General features: G+C 35.9%; 1 protein-coding gene across 1 annotated transcript in view; it reads left to right on the top strand.

The window, feature by feature from the left end:
* ERC2 (ELKS/RAB6-interacting/CAST family member 2) overlaps positions 1-20209 on the top strand; it is a gene marked incomplete at both ends in the record, with an annotated part of 356767 nt that overhangs the window by 106762 nt on the left and 229796 nt on the right. Inside the window, one exon of the mRNA XM_079540281.1 lies at positions 10260-10427. Within this exon, the coding sequence (XP_079396407.1) occupies positions 10260-10427 (168 nt within the window). The remainder of the gene's footprint in view (positions 1-10259; positions 10428-20209) is intronic.

Raw genomic sequence — 20209 nt, 5'->3', positions numbered from 1 at the left:
GGCAAATTATGCAATAAATATTTTTTATAAACTCTCTTGCAGAGATTTATATAACTCTCTGACATATTAGCAAAATCTTCTCTACAGTCCCATATATTTTCTTATTTAAGGGTAACCCCAGTTCAAAGGATTAAAATCCTATTGTATTCAAAAAGCAGGAATTCTGGTGACATTCTATTTGGAACAAAATAGTAACTCTAAGTTTGCAGCTGCATGGTAAGCATGAGATTTAAAATTGGATTATAAGACTTAATTTCCCAGATTTGATAGCAGGCTTAAAAATAGTGAAAACCTACTTGTAACTGAAGTGAAAATATTATCCTGAATATCTCCCTTTGAATTTGCTGTAAAGAGAATTAGACTAGATTCAGAATTTTTCTTTGATACAAGTGCTTGTCTTGTAAACAAAGAAAACACATTGTGTCTAATCTAGCTATATCTAGTAAAGCATTTGATGCCATATCATGTTGGAAATTATTGAAGTTAGAGAAAATTGAGGTTTATCCAAGAATGGTTTGGTGAAATGTTAGCTACTGGGTAAACAGTTTAGATAGTGTGGTAGGAGAAAATTACTGTGGAAGTATTCTTTGGAAGCCTGTCAAGACCTAATGTTGCAGTAAGGCTTACTTAATTTTTTTGCTACATAACTCACTAAACTTTGGAAGCACACTCACAAGATCTCAAAGTGGAGATCTCAGAGATACATCATACTGGAACCAGTATGCTAATGCTAAGGAGATTAAGATGATCTTGAATTCTGGAGTGATATAAATAGATGAGATGTGCAAAGTTCAAGGTTTATGCCCTTTAGGATTGAAAGCTAAAACTTCTGTAATGTAAATGTCGAGGTAAAGGTAGCAACAGCTTTGTTGCTGTACCTACACCGCAGTAGGTAACAATTTTTATTCTTGATTGATTTGAAACTTATACTTTTGAAGTTGGCCCCTGACTCAAATCAACCTACCATTTGCAGAAAGCATAAGAATTTTTCTGTAGATAGAGTTCGTTTTGCCTTTGCTTGAAACAAGATGTTGTCTGAGAATGGTATGTGAACTTTGCTATTTAAATAGCCGCTTATTGCTGCAATCCTCAGTAGCTTAGAATGCACTTGCTGTCATTTAAAAAATCTTGCCAATATCTTGTGGACTCTTTTACCAAGATACTGCATAACAAAGTAGTCTTTTTTAGGGTCCAATTAGGGAACTTTCTATCCCCCCTTTTCCTTTTTCTTTTATTTAGTTTTAATATAATTCATTAATTATTACATCTGTCAAATGGTTTTGGAGATATGTTTCTGCACTGTGTAAGGAACTTAAGATTTCATAACTTCTGCTTTTATTTCTAGAAAGATGTAATCAAATTATCTGATCTGTCTCAGTTTTTGTTTCAGAAGACCTGACTTCTGAATTCCAGAAATTTGTGTCCTTGGTCTGATTGAACAAAGAATGTAAGATAGGATTTCATTTTTGCAGTTGATTTGTAACTTCTCTGCTAGCACATGTATCTTTTTATATTTAATGTCTAGGACAGAGCTGAGCCAGCTAGGGTTTTTAGTGATTTTTATCCTTTTATCTTTTTAAAGCCTCACTGTGGGAGGGTTTGGCTGGGTACTACCAGCTTTAGAAGATATCTGTAAATATGAAGAATATGCCAGACATTGACAAACTGTATCTGCAGTGAAGTTTTTAACCTTGAGAAGTATTTTTATGGGCAAGTAACAGAAAAAACAAAATGGATCTACTAATTTATATGTAAACTCTTCAGAGTATTACTAGTGAAATGCCAAATATTCCACATCATCTTTTCGTCCATCTAATGTAGTAGCACAATGTACTCTGTTTGGATTTGAGGAAAGTGTCTTCTTGCCTCCTATTTCCAGTTATTTCTTATAGCTTTCTCTTGTTGGAAACAAGCTGCCTCTCACAAGTTGAAGTTTTCATAATCTCTTAGCTAATCTCATGTATCACAATATCCAAAATTTCACACTGATGTCTTATACATCTTAGAGATGTATTGAATATATATGTATGAACTAGATGATGGATGCATGCCTTATTGTACATCACCTGTGCAGGAAGGTAATGTGTGGGGTTCACTAGCTGTGTTTGTGCAGCAAACCCAGCATGATATTCTGCCTTTCTATTTATGCACAGATCACACGTGCAATAGATTTTTATTAGACTTGCTCATGGATCTGACTCATTGCAGGGGCCCTCGCTATGAGAGGTTCACTCTTCTTTCCTGGGCTCAGTTCCCTATGCACTGCTGCAGGTCCCAGTCCTAAGGAAAGTGCAGAGCTTCAGATTGGACTGGCAGGCTTGCAAGAGGCATTCTGCTCCCTGCTGTGTATCATCCCTGCATCTAGACACACCAGCAGACTTACGTAGAAATACAGACTAACTGAGATGGTGTTTCTTCACTTGAAATATCCGAGGCAGCTTATAAAAAATCAGACATTTTTTAATCGAAGAGATTACAGGCAGTTAGAAGCACATACAGTCTTGAGACAAATGCAGCAGTTTCCAGAGAAAAGCCTATGACCTGGGCTCTGAGAGAATATGGGCTGGGCAGGAGAGATACAAAAGCCAAAATGGCATACTTCTTGAAGAAAACACTGTTAAATTTAAAGTAAACAATGTATATTCAGCTTATTATTTTAACCTTCTTCTCTGTTCTCTGTGTTATTATGAATAAATGAAAAATATTGCCCAAGCTGTTTTATGTCACTGTATTTACGAGCTGGCCATATATTCTGGAAGATAAGCCTGTAGCCAAGCCTGTAGCCAGCTGGACTTACCGATGAAGGAATATTTGATAAACAGGTGGGTGACATAAGCAGGTGTTCCAGAGCAAGGTGAATCATAACTTTCTTCTCTGAGATATGTGCAAGTGAGAGAGGGAGTGAGGTCAAGTGTACAGCTCTCATCCTTGCAAGCTAACATGGACTCTAGTTCGAGGAGCTTTAACTGTTGGCAGCTTCTTTGTTTGAATGTCCTGAGACATAAACTTCAGTGTGCTTTTCAAAAATCACTCTTACTGCTATGTCAGCTATTTGCAAGAATTGACTTTTACTATTAAGAAAAAATTAAACTGAGAGAAGCAATTGATATAAAAATTTGATTTTTATCATATATGAAATGAGCAAATATTTACTGTTGTTTTTAATATTATCATGGAATTCAGTACATTTTTTCATGAAGCAGTCAGAGTGCATTGGCTTGACTTTAAAAAAAAAAAGCATATTATGGCCTTTTAATTCACTTTCTATTAATCTCTTAAAGTATAATAAAATTTGAATGTTATTGGAGACAAATTTCAAAAGTTAAAAAGCTACTTGGATTGATAGTTTTGTAAATTGGTTTTAAGTATTTTGAATTTATAACTATCATAATGTTGCTAAATAACATTGACTCTGGAATGTCTGACTTCCTTTCACGGTAATTCAAAAATATTATGACAGCCATAGTTTTATAGTGAGCATAAAATCAGTGAGGTAAGTTCAGTGAGGTAAGGTTAGTGTTGGAAGTTTTATTAACAAAAATTTTAAGTATTAGCACATGAGTTACAATTCCCATGTGTTTTTCAAAATTTGCTGGAACTGAACTGAATATTAAATTCTGAACTTCGGACTACTTGCTTTAAACCTAATTTTTGTGGCAAGGATAGGCGAAGATTTAATTGAAGAAAACAGCTATTAAGCAGTTGACTGCATTGAAAAGCCACACACAATCAGAATTCCTTGTGGCATACAGTACTCCACAAGGATGGGTTTCAAACTACCAGAGGGAACCATTCTTATCTTGACTGCACTTTGTTGCAGCTAAGACCTTTTCTGGTTTGTCTAATACTGATTTGTATTACTATTTTACTCTTTTGAAGTAGGATGTATCTGGACTAGTGAGGATAAAAAGAAAATTAATTAAAAAAAAAATAATCAAAAACCAGTGATTGATTAGTAGAGACTGTGACAGACAGCTGTCAGGAGGGAGGCCAAGATTTTTTGGACCACCTGGATGCCATCTTTTGAGGAGTAGGTAAAGGAGGATAAGTGATGGATGCATCATGCCAGCAAGTAGTTGTCCCATACTTGCTTGTAGGAATTGAAAGAGCTTGTGACACCATGGGGGACAGTGGTTTGAGATGCTATGAGTTTGTTCTGATGAGAATAGGTATCCCCATCTTGTGTTATAAACCACTCTATGATGTTGCTCACTGTGTCCTGAACAGCTTGAATGTGCTCAGCTGCTTTATGCCACTTCCCATTTGTCAGCTCTTAGATACCAACGCAGTGAAAAGAAGACAGACAAACAGGTTCTTTTGCCAGTGAGCAGGCTAGGTGTGCTCAAGAAGCTGGGGGGAACACAGCATGGACAGCTGGCCCAGGCTGACCAAAGGGACATTGCATCCATAGCATCATACTCAGATATTAGAGGAGGAAGGATAGGATGTTTGGAGTGATAGCATCTGTCTTCCCAAGAAACCGCTACTTGTGTTGAATGCTACTTTCCTGGGGGTGCCTCAACATCTGCCTGCTGATGGGAAGCAGTGAAGGAACTCCTTGTTTTGCTTTGCCTGCATGCACAACTTTTGCTTTAGCTAGTATGGTGTCTTTATCTCAACCCGTGGGTTCTGACACTTTTACCTTCCTGATTCTGTCCCCCATCTCACCTGGAGAGCGTTGCGTGGTGCTGAGCTGCCTGCTGGGCTAAGCTTCATGAAATAATGCTTAAAAGTGTGGTTTTCCAGTAATAAGGAAAAAAGCTAGTTAACTCACTGAAGTTTCAATTTGGAATAAGAAAGTGGTAAGCATATTAACCATATAGAATTCAGGTGTCTGTACTGTCAAGATACCAGCACATTCTATTGCCCTGTGTAAATAGAAATGTACAGATACAAGTACTAAGATCTTTAATAGTTGTTTTTCTGATTAACTGAAGTTATCCCTTTAAGAAGAACTGCATAATATGGTAGGGTAGTACACAATCATGTCAGCAACACCATAGAGCCTGGAGTGGTCATCACAAAGGGAGAAAATAATAGTACGAAAGGGCAAAGAATCATAGAATGGCCTGTGTTGAAAAGTACCACAATGACCATCTAGTTTCAACCCCCTGCTGTGTGCAGGGTTGCCAACCACCAGACCAGGTTGCCCAGAGCCACATCCAATGAGGCCTTGAATACCTCCAGGGATGGGGCATCCACAGCCTCCTTGGGAAACCTGTTCCAGTGGAAGAAGAGCTCTGGGGGAAAGCAAATATAGTGTGTGCTGGAACAGAAATGGGATTAGGAGGGAGAGAGACAATGCATTGCAGTTTGCTTTTTCTATTACCTCAGGTGTAGTACTGCAGTGTACTTGGTGCTTAACTAGTAGCTTCAGATTTACTTTAATTAAAAAAGTAATACAACCAAACTTTTGCTTTAAATATATTCATTTATTCTGGTACAATAAAGATTTCTAACAGTAAAACACATTAGTGCTTCTTCACATTTTACTTCCTCATGGAACTCTAAAACCACTTTCATAAATGATGTATATATGGCATATAAGTTACACAGTTAACAGTAAGGGACTTCAAGAAATAGACGTCACTGCTGGAGCTGGTCATGAGTGGCGGGTGATGACATGAAGATTTATAAGGTTTGACTTCGAATTTGGCAATTTTTAGTACTTTCATAAACTTTTCTTAGCATAGCCCAGTTTTGAAGTTTTTGTATATTTCTAGAGCAAGTGACAGAGTTTATTGTATTAAATAGTTTAAATAAGTAGTTGCTGAGCAAAAATAACTTAGACAAAATTAAAAAGCAATTTACTTGGACAGAAGTCTTTGAAATACTTTATGTGCTAGCTTTCAGATCTGCTTTTGTTTTATTTTTCTGGAAAATGATGGTATTCTTCAGATTGCCAAGTTTTACTAGTAAACGTACTGCCAAATCTTGGGAAAAATAAGTCAAGGACTCTTAAAATTACATAGTGTTGAGTGAAAAGCCAAAGAGAAGGTTTTTTGTATACCAGAAATCCTTATTCTTTCAAATATAAAAATATATATCTGATGCTGTGGAGTGACCTGTATTTAATTTCCTTTCAGGTTGTTTACAATGCTACAGACATAAAAAAAGGAGTAACAAAAGTGGCAGACATTTCTCCTAGTGTACAGGCACGCTGTATTTAAAATATTCATTGCTTTATTATTTTGGGTAGAAGTGATTTCACTGTACCATTTGCAGGGAAAATATTTCTAATACTGGCATATTCATCTTGGCTTTAAACACAGTAGTATATTTTGTATTTTGCTTCTTGTCTTCCACAAGATGAGGAGTTGACTTAACAACTTTTTGGTTTTACACCATCTGGAGGTTTGTAATTGACATATGTAATGATGTCATACATGCTTAGCACCGAACAGATAGTGTATAGTGAAAGGTTGCGTGCAGTTCAGTCTGAGGTAGTTTTATTTTGTGTCATGAGAAATGTAAAAGTCTTGGTTTGTGTTTACTGAAGACAGAAGGAAGAATTTAGGGAAGGAAAGAATGACTGACATAACCAATGTTCTTATAAATCTTAACATTGCATTCCTGTGTATAGAAAATAAATCTGTACACCTAAGACCACACACAGGATGAGCTGACTGTTCACTGTTCCAGGCTGGCACTGGCTCAGCCTTTTGCCTCTTTGAAAACTGGCACAAAGCTCTGATTTTAGAATGGCTCTTTATTGTATGTGTTAGTTTGGGACCTGTTAATATATACCTGTTAATGAATAAACCTGTTCTGTCAAAATATCTAAGACTTTGTTGTGCAGGTGGTCTTTTTGAGTTAGTTTTGTTGTATCAGTTTCAAGATATCTGACCCACTGTTTTTTTTTGAGGATGTAAGAAAGTACAGGTATAGTTAGGAGATTTTTTTTCCTTCCAACATTAGTGTCAGGGCACAATCTAATTTGATTCCCTCAAAAAGTATTTTCTGAGAAAGCAGGCTGGGGATTGTACCTGCAAGGAGAAAAGGATGACACATTAAAAGCTATGCTGTGAGCTGAATAGTCTCCTTTTCTAATCCTACAGGTCTTAATTTCAGCTCTTGCATGGACTTGGCTTTGATATGTATATAGTTTTGCCCAGGACAGGTTAAAAATATTATTGCACAGAGGAGAAAAGAAGGAACATCAAATAAGATAGTCTTAAAAAAAAAAAAAAAAAAAAAAAAAAAGCAGTAGGAAAATGTATGATTTGCAAAAGATTATTGAATCACTGTGATCTGGATTGAAACCTGGGAAATGCTTTGGCAGTGTATGGGAACTGCTGAGTCACGGCCTGAACCTCTGATTAATCACCTGAGGCGAGCCATGAGTCAGCCAGAGGAGCACAGGTGAAGGCAATTCACCTGTGCTGCCGGAAGGGGTGGAGCCAGGCTCCACCCCTCCTAGACCTATTTAAGAGCTGGCTACCAGAGGGGAAGGATCTCTTCTGGAGATCCCTTCTCTTGGTGTCTTCTGGTGAGCTCAGCCGAAGGGTAAGCTCTTCCGCTTATTCTCTTTGTGATCATTGTCTACCTTGCTTGATTCTCTCGATTATATTGTGATTACAACATCTTGATATCTGTTGATTAAACAACTATATTGCAATTATAGCATCTTGATTATACAGGCAGCAACCCAGGCCAGTAGCTTCATATCAGAGAAAGATTTCTGTTTCACCAGAAGGGTGGAAATCCTTTAGGAAGGAATTTGCTCCTAATTCTTCGTAACTCAAACTTCAGCTGGAACAGATCAATCAGTGGTTGACCTACGGTTTGTTTGGAAAGGGCTGTTCAGATGACAGTGCATTTGCTGTGGCACAGTCGTGACATCATGGGTTGTTATGGAAGTGTCAGAGTTCCTGACTAAGAGTGTGTGGTGTAAGACCATGTTTTGTCTCTGTGGGTCAGAATGAGGAAGGTCTCTGTCTGGAGCGGAGCACCTTCTTTCCTTCCTCAGGGCTGAATGTGCATGTGTTTGCTAAGGAATAGAAATAACAGCCTTGTTACAAGCTGGTGAAAGAAAATTTCCTTGGAAATTTGGGACAAATACATTTGTGAAGAGTGAGAACCATCTACAGAGCCTTTAGGACAGGGGAATGGCTTTTGAATTAGAAAGTGCTGCTCAGCCGAGTCTGGGTGCAAGCTACTGTTATCCCAGTCCCCAGGGAGCAGTATCAGTGCTTCGTTTACCTGTGGTTCTAATCACTTCCAACTCCCTTTAAAGTCAAGTACAAAGCCTCTACTTTAGTGGCAGCTGGCAAACGAGACTTGCAATGCCTGAATGAAGAAAACCCCTACTGGAGCTCCTGCTGCAGGTTATGATGAGCTTCTCAGCTGCAGCTTAAAGGCACAGCAGAGATTTTTGTGATTTGACATAAGGGATTGCTTAACGACATGCACCAAATAAGTGATTAAGTATAAAAATGAATAAATGTGGTAATGAGTTTCAGATGAGGTCTTCCGCGTTTATTAAAAGGGGTCTGAAAGTTAGCTGCTACTACTCTTTCTTTAAAGTTAAAAAGTCACATTTGAATCTAATATTGCCCACTGCTTACAAACTGCAAGACACTACTACTACAGTGTTATAAAAAAATGTTAAAAATATACTAAATCCAGAAGAACATAAATCTTTCTTTTCGAGTGTATAGAGAAGCAATGAGCCATTTTAAGAGCAGGAAGAACATGCATTTTGAGATCCAATAGATCATTTAAATTAGTCCCAAGCCAAATTTTAAAATGGCATTGCAAAGGCTTCTGGTCACAATAACTTTAGAATTACAAAACTAAGAATATAAATAAAAATAAATCAGACTTGTGTTGATTATTTTGTACTCTAATAATGTTCTGATGAACCAGAAAAAAAGGATGCTTAATGTGTACGACCCTTAGTGACTATTCCAACTGTACAGCCTGAAAATGCAAAACTAATGTTAAAGTTCTTTCAGTTATTTCCGTTTGCTATGAATAAACTTTGTGAATTTGTAGGTAATGTAAACTTTAAACCCTAATTCTTTATTTTCTGACATCTGTATGTTTGAAATTTGGATTAGTGAATCTAAAATTTCACACTCGCCTGACTTCCTGCAGCTCCCTACTAGATGGAGAATTATTCTAAACTGCCACATCATATATTTTCAGTTCAAACCTTGTCTTCTCAATGGTGTGCCTAGCAGCCAAAACAAGCCTGTATGGATCCACTTAATGTGAACACCTCCTAGTTTCAGAGCTGTAGGCGAAAACAGTATCAGAAAAACAGCCTCTTTTCAAGGAGACCTGTCTTAGCAGTAACAAATGATTACAGTGTTTTTATCTGACTTCTCTACTTTGCATGAAATGATAAGGCTGTGCTAAAAGCTTGTAAACCTTGCAAATGTACTCCATTCCCATGTTGCCTCTCTGTGCTTTCTGTGCAGCATAGTGGCTTTGTCTCTCTAGATGGAACAGAAGTGCAAATGTAGAAGCAAGGCTGTAACAGTATTTTTAGTATCTACTCTCCTTGTCTGGAAGCTTCAGTGTGTTAACTAGCCTTCTGGAAAACTGAAATCCTTCACTAAGAATAAGCTCTCTGATTCTGGTAATGCTGATGAGTTTGGGAGTTAGAGGCTGCATAAGGAATGCAAAGTGGAATCCAGAGCACTTAACACTATGAAGGCCTTTTATTAAGTTACTTCTGTTTAGAAAAATCTTTGAAATACCCCTTGTTTTATCTGACAGGGAATTGTGCTTATGCTTACTATAGAAAAGTACAGGAAGGCCCATTTGTTAAGAGACTTACGAGATGTACATTGGAGAAAAGCTGAGAGCTGTACGATTTCCCTGTTTGTTGTGTTAAATAGTTCTGCTTCTAGATTATGGATCTATGCTCAATTTTGGATAGTGGCTGTAATGTCAAGTTGCCTGCTTCATGGCTTTAATGGGCAAGTACAGGATACAGAGTGCTGTTTTCAATTAATTATTTAATAAGTTGAGATGATTTTTTTTGAATCTTTGTTTGTGAGTTTTAGTCTTAGAGTTTCAAATTTTCTGCTTTTTTTTCTATTCATCTTTTGTTGCTGAAACTCCATTCTCCTAAAATTGCATTTTAGCAAGTCATACGTGTTGAATTTCTTTGGTCCAAGGTAAAGTTAGAAAGTCTACACTAAAAAAAAAAGAAATGTTTCCTAGGTGATACAAAAAGCAAATAAAAAAAGAAAAATATAGTTCTCATCCTTACCAACAACCAAATATATTTGATTTACTTATTGTAGGTTGATGCCTTGCGGTTGCGATTGGAAGAAAAAGAAACATTTCTCAATAAAAAAACAAAACAACTTCAAGACCTCACAGAAGAGAAAGGAACCCTGGCTGGAGAGATTCGGGATATGAAAGACATGTTGGAAGTAAAAGAAAGGAAAATCAATGTCCTTCAAAAAAAGGTAAGATCACTGATGAAATGGTATGTTATAAAACTCATGAGGCACCTATAATGGAAATACACTTCTTGAGCCATTTTACTTTTAAATTATTACAAAAATTGCAAAGAGTAAGTTGGTAGTAGTCAAGTAGCTCTGTAACATGTGTTATCTTCCACGAGTTTGTTCCTGTGGCATTATATTTTATTTGTATTACAAATTTTTATGTGATGCACTTTGGAAAAATTCTAGCAGTTAAATGAAGACCTAAAAATCCTGTCAAATCTTACTCCTCGCCATCAGGGTTTCTTTTATACATACTAACATTGAATACTAGTCTTTCCAAATAATGCAAACAAAATGAAATACGTGAAACTTCTAAAAGATTAGTACACTTCTTTTTTTTTCTGTAAATACACTTTGATAGAGACAGCAAAGGAAGTGGGGAAAGAACCCAAATTATGTCAATTATCTGCTTTTCCTATGCAGGATGGGCTACAGATATTCAGAATGCAGGATCACTTCAAACAGCCTTATTATTCTTACTGCTAATTTTCCACAGACTTAGCTCAATTGCATGTTGGATTTAATTGTTACAGTTTCCACTTTGTGGTGGAGATGTGGGGTTGAACTTTCTTGGGAATGTAGCTCTGGATTCTGCATACGGTTGTGGAGTGCTTACTTACCGTATCCTTTCTCTGACACACACAAAATGATTTATGTTAGAGAGTATGTACTGTGTGTGTTTGCATCACTGCAGTGTATATAGATGCACTTGAGAGCATAAATGAAGAAAATGTTTGTGGGATCAAATACGTTTTTCTCTCCTCCATTTACAGCCAGTTAAAGAATGTCTAGTCCATATTGTCAGTTATTCTTTAGATAGCTCTTGCCAGAGAGTAACCTAAACTTTTCTTTACTAGTAATGATGCTGATAGACACATTCTACAATACTACAGTGATTTTCCTCTGGATTTCATATATAATTCATGTTGCTTATGTGTGCTTCTCTTCTGTCTGCATTTGACATTGTATTTTGATGAAATACAATGATAAACGAAATGGATGAGTAGGAGGGATGTGGATTCAATGGTCAAAATTGTCATTGTGCTGGGATTCTCAAATAGTCTAAGTAGTGTACGTTATCATCTAAGAAAGAAGTTTGGAACAGGCTACCCAGGAATGTGGTGGAGTCACTGCTCCTGGTGATTTTAAAGAAAAAGGATAAATGTGGCATTTAGAGATACGGTTTGGTGGCCTGGTGGTTATGGGTTGATGGTTGGACCTTAGTTGTCTTTTCCAACATTAATGATTCTGAGTTCTCAGATGTACCTCTTTTCTTCCCAGTTTTGACAACGTATCTTTCCAATAGCAACCATATCTGAGAATATATTTTGTTAAAAAATATTGTTATATATTGATTACTGTTATTTCATTCTTTACATAAGTCTATTATGTTTCCATCTTCTACTTCTTCCTGGATTACTTGTTCCTCTTCAGTTTCTCCAATTATTGCTTGTTTTCTGATCTAGACACTTCTTCCATTATTGTTTTCACTTCAAATGATGATGGCCATACATTTGGTTGTTGAATATTTAGAAATTAATCTGCCTTCATAAAGCACGTGTGCGTGTGCTGAAGTCAGTGCAGGTACTGTGCTCCTCCTCAGATTACATGCAAGCTGAAACAGTTGGGCCCTCTAGTGGATTGTCCGTCCTTTGCATTCCAGTAGGACGTTGCACCATTCATTACTCTCATAAAACCACTTTTGAAAATGAATTTCTTGTGGTTTTTCAGTCCCCCCCAAATCATTATATTATGTAGGCAATATATATAATTTTTTTTTTTTTCTGGGACAGATTTTCTCTATGTAATTTAGCTTTGACATGAGTACAGATGAATAACCTACTATTTTGTTGCCTTTGTTGATGCAGTATAGATAGCTACATTTTTCCTTGCTCTGTTCAAGTGTTACATTCAGCCTAAAAACAGTATTTATTTTACAGGTTGTATTTCTGTAATTGAAGAAGGAATAATGTGTATACGGTAGTTAAAATTTCAGTTAGTAATAACCTGAAATGACTGGGAAGGAATATGTAGAAGTTTCTAATTCTATATTCTTTCTCTTGTATACATTACATTACTACTATCTACTATGTTGCAAAATACAAAGGACTCCAAAGCAAAACCAGGAAAGCTCATTTTCAAATATAGAATTTTCTTCTTTTTAGATAGCTGTTTTACTTAGAGAATAAGATGCCTTCTCATGAAGGCTCCCTACTAAAAAATGTGAAGGAAACAAAAATATAGGGAACAAACCAGAACAAACAGGATGGCATAGGAACATACAGAAGGCATCTTTTTTGCACAAAAGTTTAATGAGATAATGAGCTAATGATGCATTGTCCTTCCATTTGTTGATTTTGGTGTATTTTTAAAGCAAATTTAAAAAATATCACGCTATTTAGTATAATTTGTAGGCCTAAAGGAATCCAAAATTCTGGAACTGCAAGCATTCAGAGGATTTGGATCAAGGTAGATTGGTATGGAGTAATAATAAACTTATGTCAATGTCAGGGGTGCAATATTACTTAATATTTCTTTCTTTTAGAATCTTTGGCACCACTGTTTCATTTTAGTGCCAGTAAAGTTGGGTATGTTGTTTTAATAGCCCTGTTTAACCTGGCAAAGCTAGTCTTACACCTCATATCTGTCAGTTTAGCATGCTGAGGGGCAGACCTCAGAATTCTTTATATATTTCTTACCAGAATGTGCAAAGTTCTATGAATATGTCTGAGGTGTAGGTTGAGGGGCAGAAGTGCTGAACTGGATGACAATTGTTTTAATATGCATTTTTTCCCCAAATTTTCTCTTTCATATAGTGACTATAACTGGTGTGTTTTGTACTCTAGGAATTTGTAGATATTTGTGTATGCACACGCATGTGCACAGACACACACGCTGAAGTTTTTGAGTCTGTGTTGAGAACAGTAGCTGTGAGACAAGAACAGAATGGAGAATGTAGAGCTGGATCATATTAGGACAACAGCTTGTGGAAATTCTTTTGTGGGAATTGTTGTAAAAGAAAGCCATGTAAAGGAGGCTAATATATTCTACCTTGACTTGCAATACAACTTTTCATGTAAAATGTTCGTTTCCATCTTTAATAGTTTAAGCTCTGTGATTGATGAAGTGCTACATGACTGAGGGCCCTAACCTACCAGCTAATTAGCATTTGTAGGAAATGTCATAAAGTCTTAGCTCTAATGTAATAATTGGAATCTGTACTTGGAATGGCTGGACTGTGCACACTATGTGATATTGTCCAGTTTGTGTTAAACTGTGTTGTATGTCTTACTTTGTATGTATTACTCTTAGCTGTCTTCTAAAGGATAGTAAATTTGCATCATGTTAGATTAGGAATACAGTAGCAAAATCAAATGAGTCTTGTGTTTAGAAATTTGCATTGGTGTTATGGTGTTATCACTTGGCATGGGAATTCTAGGTGTGAACACAACAGAAATTGAATCTTCTGCAGGCAGGGTGGTTCAGCAGAGAGAAGAAATTCTTACATTTGCTCTCAACACATAAAAAGCACGTTGCTTACTGAAGCAGCTTTTAATTTTTTTCATAGTTTAATCAGTTAATCCCAGGTTGTTATTGATATGTTCTAATGAAAATGGATTTCTGGTGATTCTATACTACCACTTAGCCTTGAATCCTTAAAAGTTGTGTATGCTACAAATTGAAGATAGATGGATAAATACAAAGTGACCTCAAACCGAAGCAGCGTATCTTTGGATGCACCTGGCCTGTACACTGAGACGCAGAACACCATGAAGATCAGAAGCAGTTATCCTTTTTCCTTTTTTTTTTTTAATACTTTTATTTCTTTTTGTTTTTGTTTTTGTAACCAGTGCAAAACTTACAAGTTTAAAAGTTCACTACTAAAATCTGACCTAATATAAGTTCACTCAGTAAAGATGAACCTTAATGTTCATCCAGACTAAAATCATAGCTATAACAAGTTCAAGTAAGTCCTTGGACATTGAAATCCATGATCTTTAAAAAGTTTCCAGTCTTTACCATCTTTTCAAATGAATTTACTATTTACTACTAATGCTAGAAGCCTGGCAAGTTGTTTTTTTTTCTCTCGATGACCTGCTTGAAACTGCTGCTTTAGTTCAAATCTTCACTTCAAAAGGAGAACAGTTGGATTGAACCCCTTTGACTAGTGAGCTATTTGAAGGCAATCACTATCTTTCCATGAGAAAATCACTGAATTCCTTGAAGTTTCATGAAATTACTAAAATCTAAAAACTGTTTTACCTAATGTGAGTTCTGTAAACATGGTGAATTTGGAATATCAGAATCATTTTTCATATTGTAAATCATGGGCCCTCAAGGAAGTGAAGAAATATTGACTTCACCTAGAAGAGATACTGTGTTGTTTACTTACATTTGTGCAGTTTTTAGCACAGTAGCGTAATTCCACTGCTACATACATTATTAATTAAAACACTGTATTTACTTATGAAGCATACATTCACTCATACATATAAACCGTAGTTATATGAACAAAGGGTGCTGTTTGTATTTTGTATGACAGATCTAAAACATGGTGAAATAGAGTAATGAGAGATCAATAAGTCATTTTTTGAGAAGTAGTAAATGTGTATGTGTAAATCACAGGTATTTAACATTTTAGAGACAAATAATTAAGCATGAATAACAGGTGGTATTCCAGATCAAGCTATGCTTATCTAGTTTTTAAAGGATTCTTCGTACATTTGTATGAATTACACTGAACAGTTAAAGGCTCAGATTATACGTAACACAAAGAAATGCTCTTAAAAGCAGTATGGCATTTGCAAAGTAGGACTGCAATCAATGAGATACTTACATAAGGGTTTCATACCGTGTGTAACACCAGTACTATTGATGAGGAAGGAAGCTGCCATTTGGCTTTGAAATGTCAATACTAATTAACGAAGTTATCTTTAAGTGAGATCCGAAGTTTATTCATGCTGAAGGAGCAGCCAACTCACATGCTGGGAATTTGAAACTGAGTAAAGAGTATTACTATCATTTCAATTGAGTTAGAGGAGATTTCTTTTCAAGTGTGAAAAACTGAATTTTGTGCAATGTGACAGGGCAAGAAAAAAGCAGAAGTTTTCATATCTGGAACTTACAGAAGAACGCAGTAGTTATTTAGGAAATTATTACCTATGTATCTAAAAAGGATAAGGAAGAATCAAAGTTACTTAAGAAATATATATATTTTTTTCTGTGAAATTGCCTGCCAAAAATGCAACAGAAACCTACTGTGGAATTAAAAGTGGTTAGAGAATGTAACAAAAAAAAAAAAAAAAAAAAAAAAGAAAAACTATCAAACAAAAAACTGAGAAAAAAATTACACAGGACTGAGATTCTGTTGTTTTCTTGTGTGTTTGGATGCTGTGCTGTCTGCTAAGGATGAATCCTACTTTCAGTGAAATCAGGGTTTTGCTGTTGGCTTCTGGTTTTTAACTTCCCTTCCAAAAAAGGGCCACCAGCTCCTCACTTCTCCCTCAAGCAGTGAAATAATCCATTTCTTTCACAACTGCTTGTTAGACAATATTTACAACAGAAAAGAAAAATGTATTTGACACTCATTTATAAACTAATAAAATATTTTTCTCCAAAGATTTTTCTGATAATTTTAAAAAATGACCTAATATTTAGATTATTTTTAGAAAAATTTAGAAAAATTTACCTGAAATATTAGGCATTTGTTTAGAAGACAATGTTATATCAAAATGAAAATAAAAATAAAAAAAGCAACAAATATTAAATATAAAAAATTAAAAAAAAAAAAAAAAAGAAATTACAGCATCTTAAATGCTATGATTACTTTCTGTCTTTCAAATCAATACAGGGCAAATGCTGTGATGAATTTGCTGTGGAAAGGACCCGTGTCTAATTAATATGAAACTGTTTAATTTTCCCCTGACCAATTTAAAATGGTTATTATATGAAGCATTAAAAATAATTCCTGTTTCTGAACAAGTCCTTTGAGACTATTTAATTTATTACTAAAATTACCTAGCAAAGTGATTGGCACTTGCTCCTACAGAATATCTTCATTGTTTTCACCATATTCTGTATGTCTGTGTGAGTAAAAAAGTGCTGAGATCCTAGGGACACATGCAATCTCATAAATTGCTATGGGAACTTGATGGAAGTGTTTATTTCCTAAAATGCAAGAAATAAGCATTATGTAGAAGATTTAAGCATCAATCAGTTTTATATCTTCATTTGTAGTACTTGTTAAGAATGATGTTCTGGTTTTGAGTGTCTAGATTTGGAAAAGTAGGAGACTGGAAAAATACAGTTGAAGAAACGCTCGTAAATACATTCTCATCTTCCTTTTTAAAAATCCTCATTTTTCAAACGTGCAAAGATAGATTTACCAACAACTACTGTGCTTTTTCTCTGAGATGTATCCCAACCCAGTCATGACTTTTTCTGAAATTCTCAGCTGCTAACACTCTGTGTGTTCAGGGAACACACCTTGCTCCAGGCTTCCTGGTCTGCAGTGCTTTTACCTGACTGATTTCAATCCTTTTCTTCAGAGAGTCAATAAAGAAGTTTTAGTGCTGCTTTTTATTTTGATGAGGTAGCTAATTTGGGTCAGTTCCTTCCCTTCCTTGTAACCTGGTTCCTTTGCTTCTCTGATGTGGTGAAAAGGTGAACTATGCAACAAGCCACCAAACATCTTTGGGATAATGTAGACCATCCTGACAGTGCATTCATGTGGTTCACTGCTTTTGGAGCTGCAGCTCTGAGTGACAGCCTATTTCCTAGCAATCTCAACATGATGGGCTGATGTCCCTGGGTTTGTTATGCCCAGAGCAGAGCAGATGAGGGGAGGCCTAATGACCCTGCAGCTTCTCACAGCGCTGAGCTCTGCTCTCTGGGGACAGTGACAGGACCCGAGGGAACAGCATGGATATGTCAGGGGAGGATTGGGATCTTTATCAGGAGGTTAGGGAAAGGTTCTACCCCAGAGGGTGGTGGGCATGGAACAGGCTGCTGAGAACAGTGGGCATGGCCCTGAGCTGTCAGGGTTCAGGGAGTGTTTGGACAGTGCTTTTAGACATAGGGTTTGGATTTTGGGCTGTCCTGTGTGGAGCCAGGAGTTGGACTTTGATCCTTGTAATCAAAGTTGATACTTCCAACTCAGTATACTCAATGATTCTATGATAAGTTCAGGCTTTTATACCTTCAAGCTGTTTATCTTTGAGAATCCTTGATGACTCTTTCAAGTGACACAAAATCAAATCCTTCAAAAAGCAGACTACGAAACAAAGTTTTGCCCAAGCCTAAAAAGCTTGGTTGTCTTATCTACAGGCTCTTTCACACCAAACTGCAGTGAGTACTTCTGCAATAGGAATGAAGGGGGTTGGATGGCTTCTCCTCTTCTCTGACATTGTATGATTTGGCTGTGGCTGCAATTTTTTTTTTTAAGCTGAGCAGAGGAAGTACTGCCAGAGTCCCAACCCTACACCTGCTGGATTTGATTACCTTGTTGGACCTATTCTTTGGTCCAAACACATGCATGTTAAATGCACAGGTCTAGCTTCAGAATATATATAAGGTGGCAAACTGGATGCTTTAAGTAAAGCAACTGTTTTAATGCATATATCGCAGTTTTTTACAAACAAAACTATGATTATATCAGTATTAGTAGAAATGTTCAGTTTGTATCATTTCCTTTTGGAATAATTACATTGTCATTTTCAATGCAGTCTTTTATGAAGATGGGAACTGTGCATCCTATCGAGGCTACTATGTGTGTTTCTTACAGCTACGTGCAGAAAGGAAGCAGTTGGTGATGCTATTAGTTTGGGCAGATTTTTGTTAATACAAAATACAAATAATAATGTTTTGTTTTAAGGCTGTAATTTCTTTTAAGACAAAGTGAGGATGTTTACAAAACTGAGCGAAAAAATGTGCATATTATTTTCATTTAAACTAATGCAACATTCATACTGAGATTTGTCATTAAAAGTAAATATTGGACATTAGTTAAAAAAAAAAGTTCAACTTTTACTTTTTTAAAACTACATATATGCAAACTAGTTTTCTTGAATCTAAATAAATGTTCAGTATGACTTTATCATGTTTATATTACACTTTAGAACATGTTGCTACCAGATTTTCAATAACAGAACAAACTAATTTTTAACATATTTAAAGCTAAAATTTTCTTGAAAATTACAGTTCATACACTTACAGGAAATGCTTCTTAGGAAAATAAGTTCATCAGCTTGCTAATGATTTACTGTAAAAACCATGAAAGGAGAGTTCAAAATTTTGAGTGATCTGAAATTTTTGAAAATCTGATGCATTTTATGTTTGAATTTCAGACTATTTAGATTGGATTGGTTTTGTCAGTCTGATACATGAGATATTTAGCAGTGTCATGACAATAACATACTAACGTGGTAAAGCATTCTAAACATTTGAAATACAGAAGTAAATTCTGTTGCTTTTGCTTACCTTATTGATAGGATAAGCAACTTGACCTTATATATAGCCACATTTGTTATATTGGAAATAAAAAGAGACATTTCTTAATATAAAAAATAAGCTTATGTATAAATTATTGGTTTTTTTCCCAATTTTCTAGTATATAAAGATTTTGTTCTTTTGTTACAAATAAGTTCCTTACCTTCTGCATTGTTAGAGCACCTTGATGTTGTCAGTCATGCTTTTTCAGCAGTGATCCATCACTGTCGGAATAAACTAGTCTTTGTGACTAGGGTCTCCTTACTAAATTGGATATTTTATCACTTTTGGAAAAGCATCACCCCTCACCTTTGAGTGAAGCTCTTACTGGCTATATTAAAGCATGAAGTTCAAAGATTTGAGTATGCATGAAGATAAGTTTAATGGCAATGATAAATGAGAATTGTTATCTTCATACTTCTCCCTTTATATTATTATTACCAGATGTAGCCAAAGCTTGTAGCACTAATTTGGTCAGATTGCTTTGATAATTTTCTTGTTGCCAAGTAGGATATATTTCTTGGTGGTAGAATCAGCAATGGTATGCTTGAATATGAGTAGAATAAGTGCAACTTCAGAATGGAATCTGAATCTAATTCACTTCCTTCTAGCACACCTGACTTTAATTTTTAATGCCCAACCAGGCACAGTGCTAAGATCAAAGTGAAAGAAAGAGAATGGAGTGAAGCAGTTCTTGGAAAGTGAAAAGAAAGAATGGCATAAAATTGTTTAGTCTTTTATATGTGAAAGAAATATTGGCCTATTTGCCATTTACTTAGGAGTAAACTAGCAGTAAATCTGCTAAAGGTAATTATGCCAGTGTAAACCCTTATTTATCTGAGAGAAAAATCAGGCTCACTACATAAGATATGCCTTGGCTTGACAGCAGAAATCTCCCTTCATGTCCCCAGATGGGCTCAGAGGCCTTTGTTGCTCTGGGTTTAACCCCATACTAAAATGACTGTACACCCAAGGAACTTCTGTACTGTGATTTCTGTAGTGCCTATTGCTGCTCCTCAGTGAGCATGAGAAGCTGCTGCATAAATTTCTAATCTACTTGTCTTTAAAGCAGCTGCTTGCTGATAAGCAGGATTGAGAATATGTAAAATTAGATTTTAAATTAAATTAAAGTGAAATGCCTGCTGTGACCTATCCCAAAATCTTAATCTATGGTTAAGTCTGGATTTTTCTCGTGGCTGTCAAGGAAGTCATAAATAGCTTGATTTGAATGTTTATTTAAAAAAATCCATGAC

The sequence above is a fragment of the Tetrao urogallus genome (genome assembly GCF_951394365.1).
Source record: "Tetrao urogallus genome assembly, chromosome: 10".
Lineage (NCBI taxonomy): Eukaryota > Metazoa > Chordata > Aves > Galliformes > Phasianidae > Tetrao > Tetrao urogallus.
This window is presented reverse-complemented; position numbering and strand designations above follow the sequence as displayed.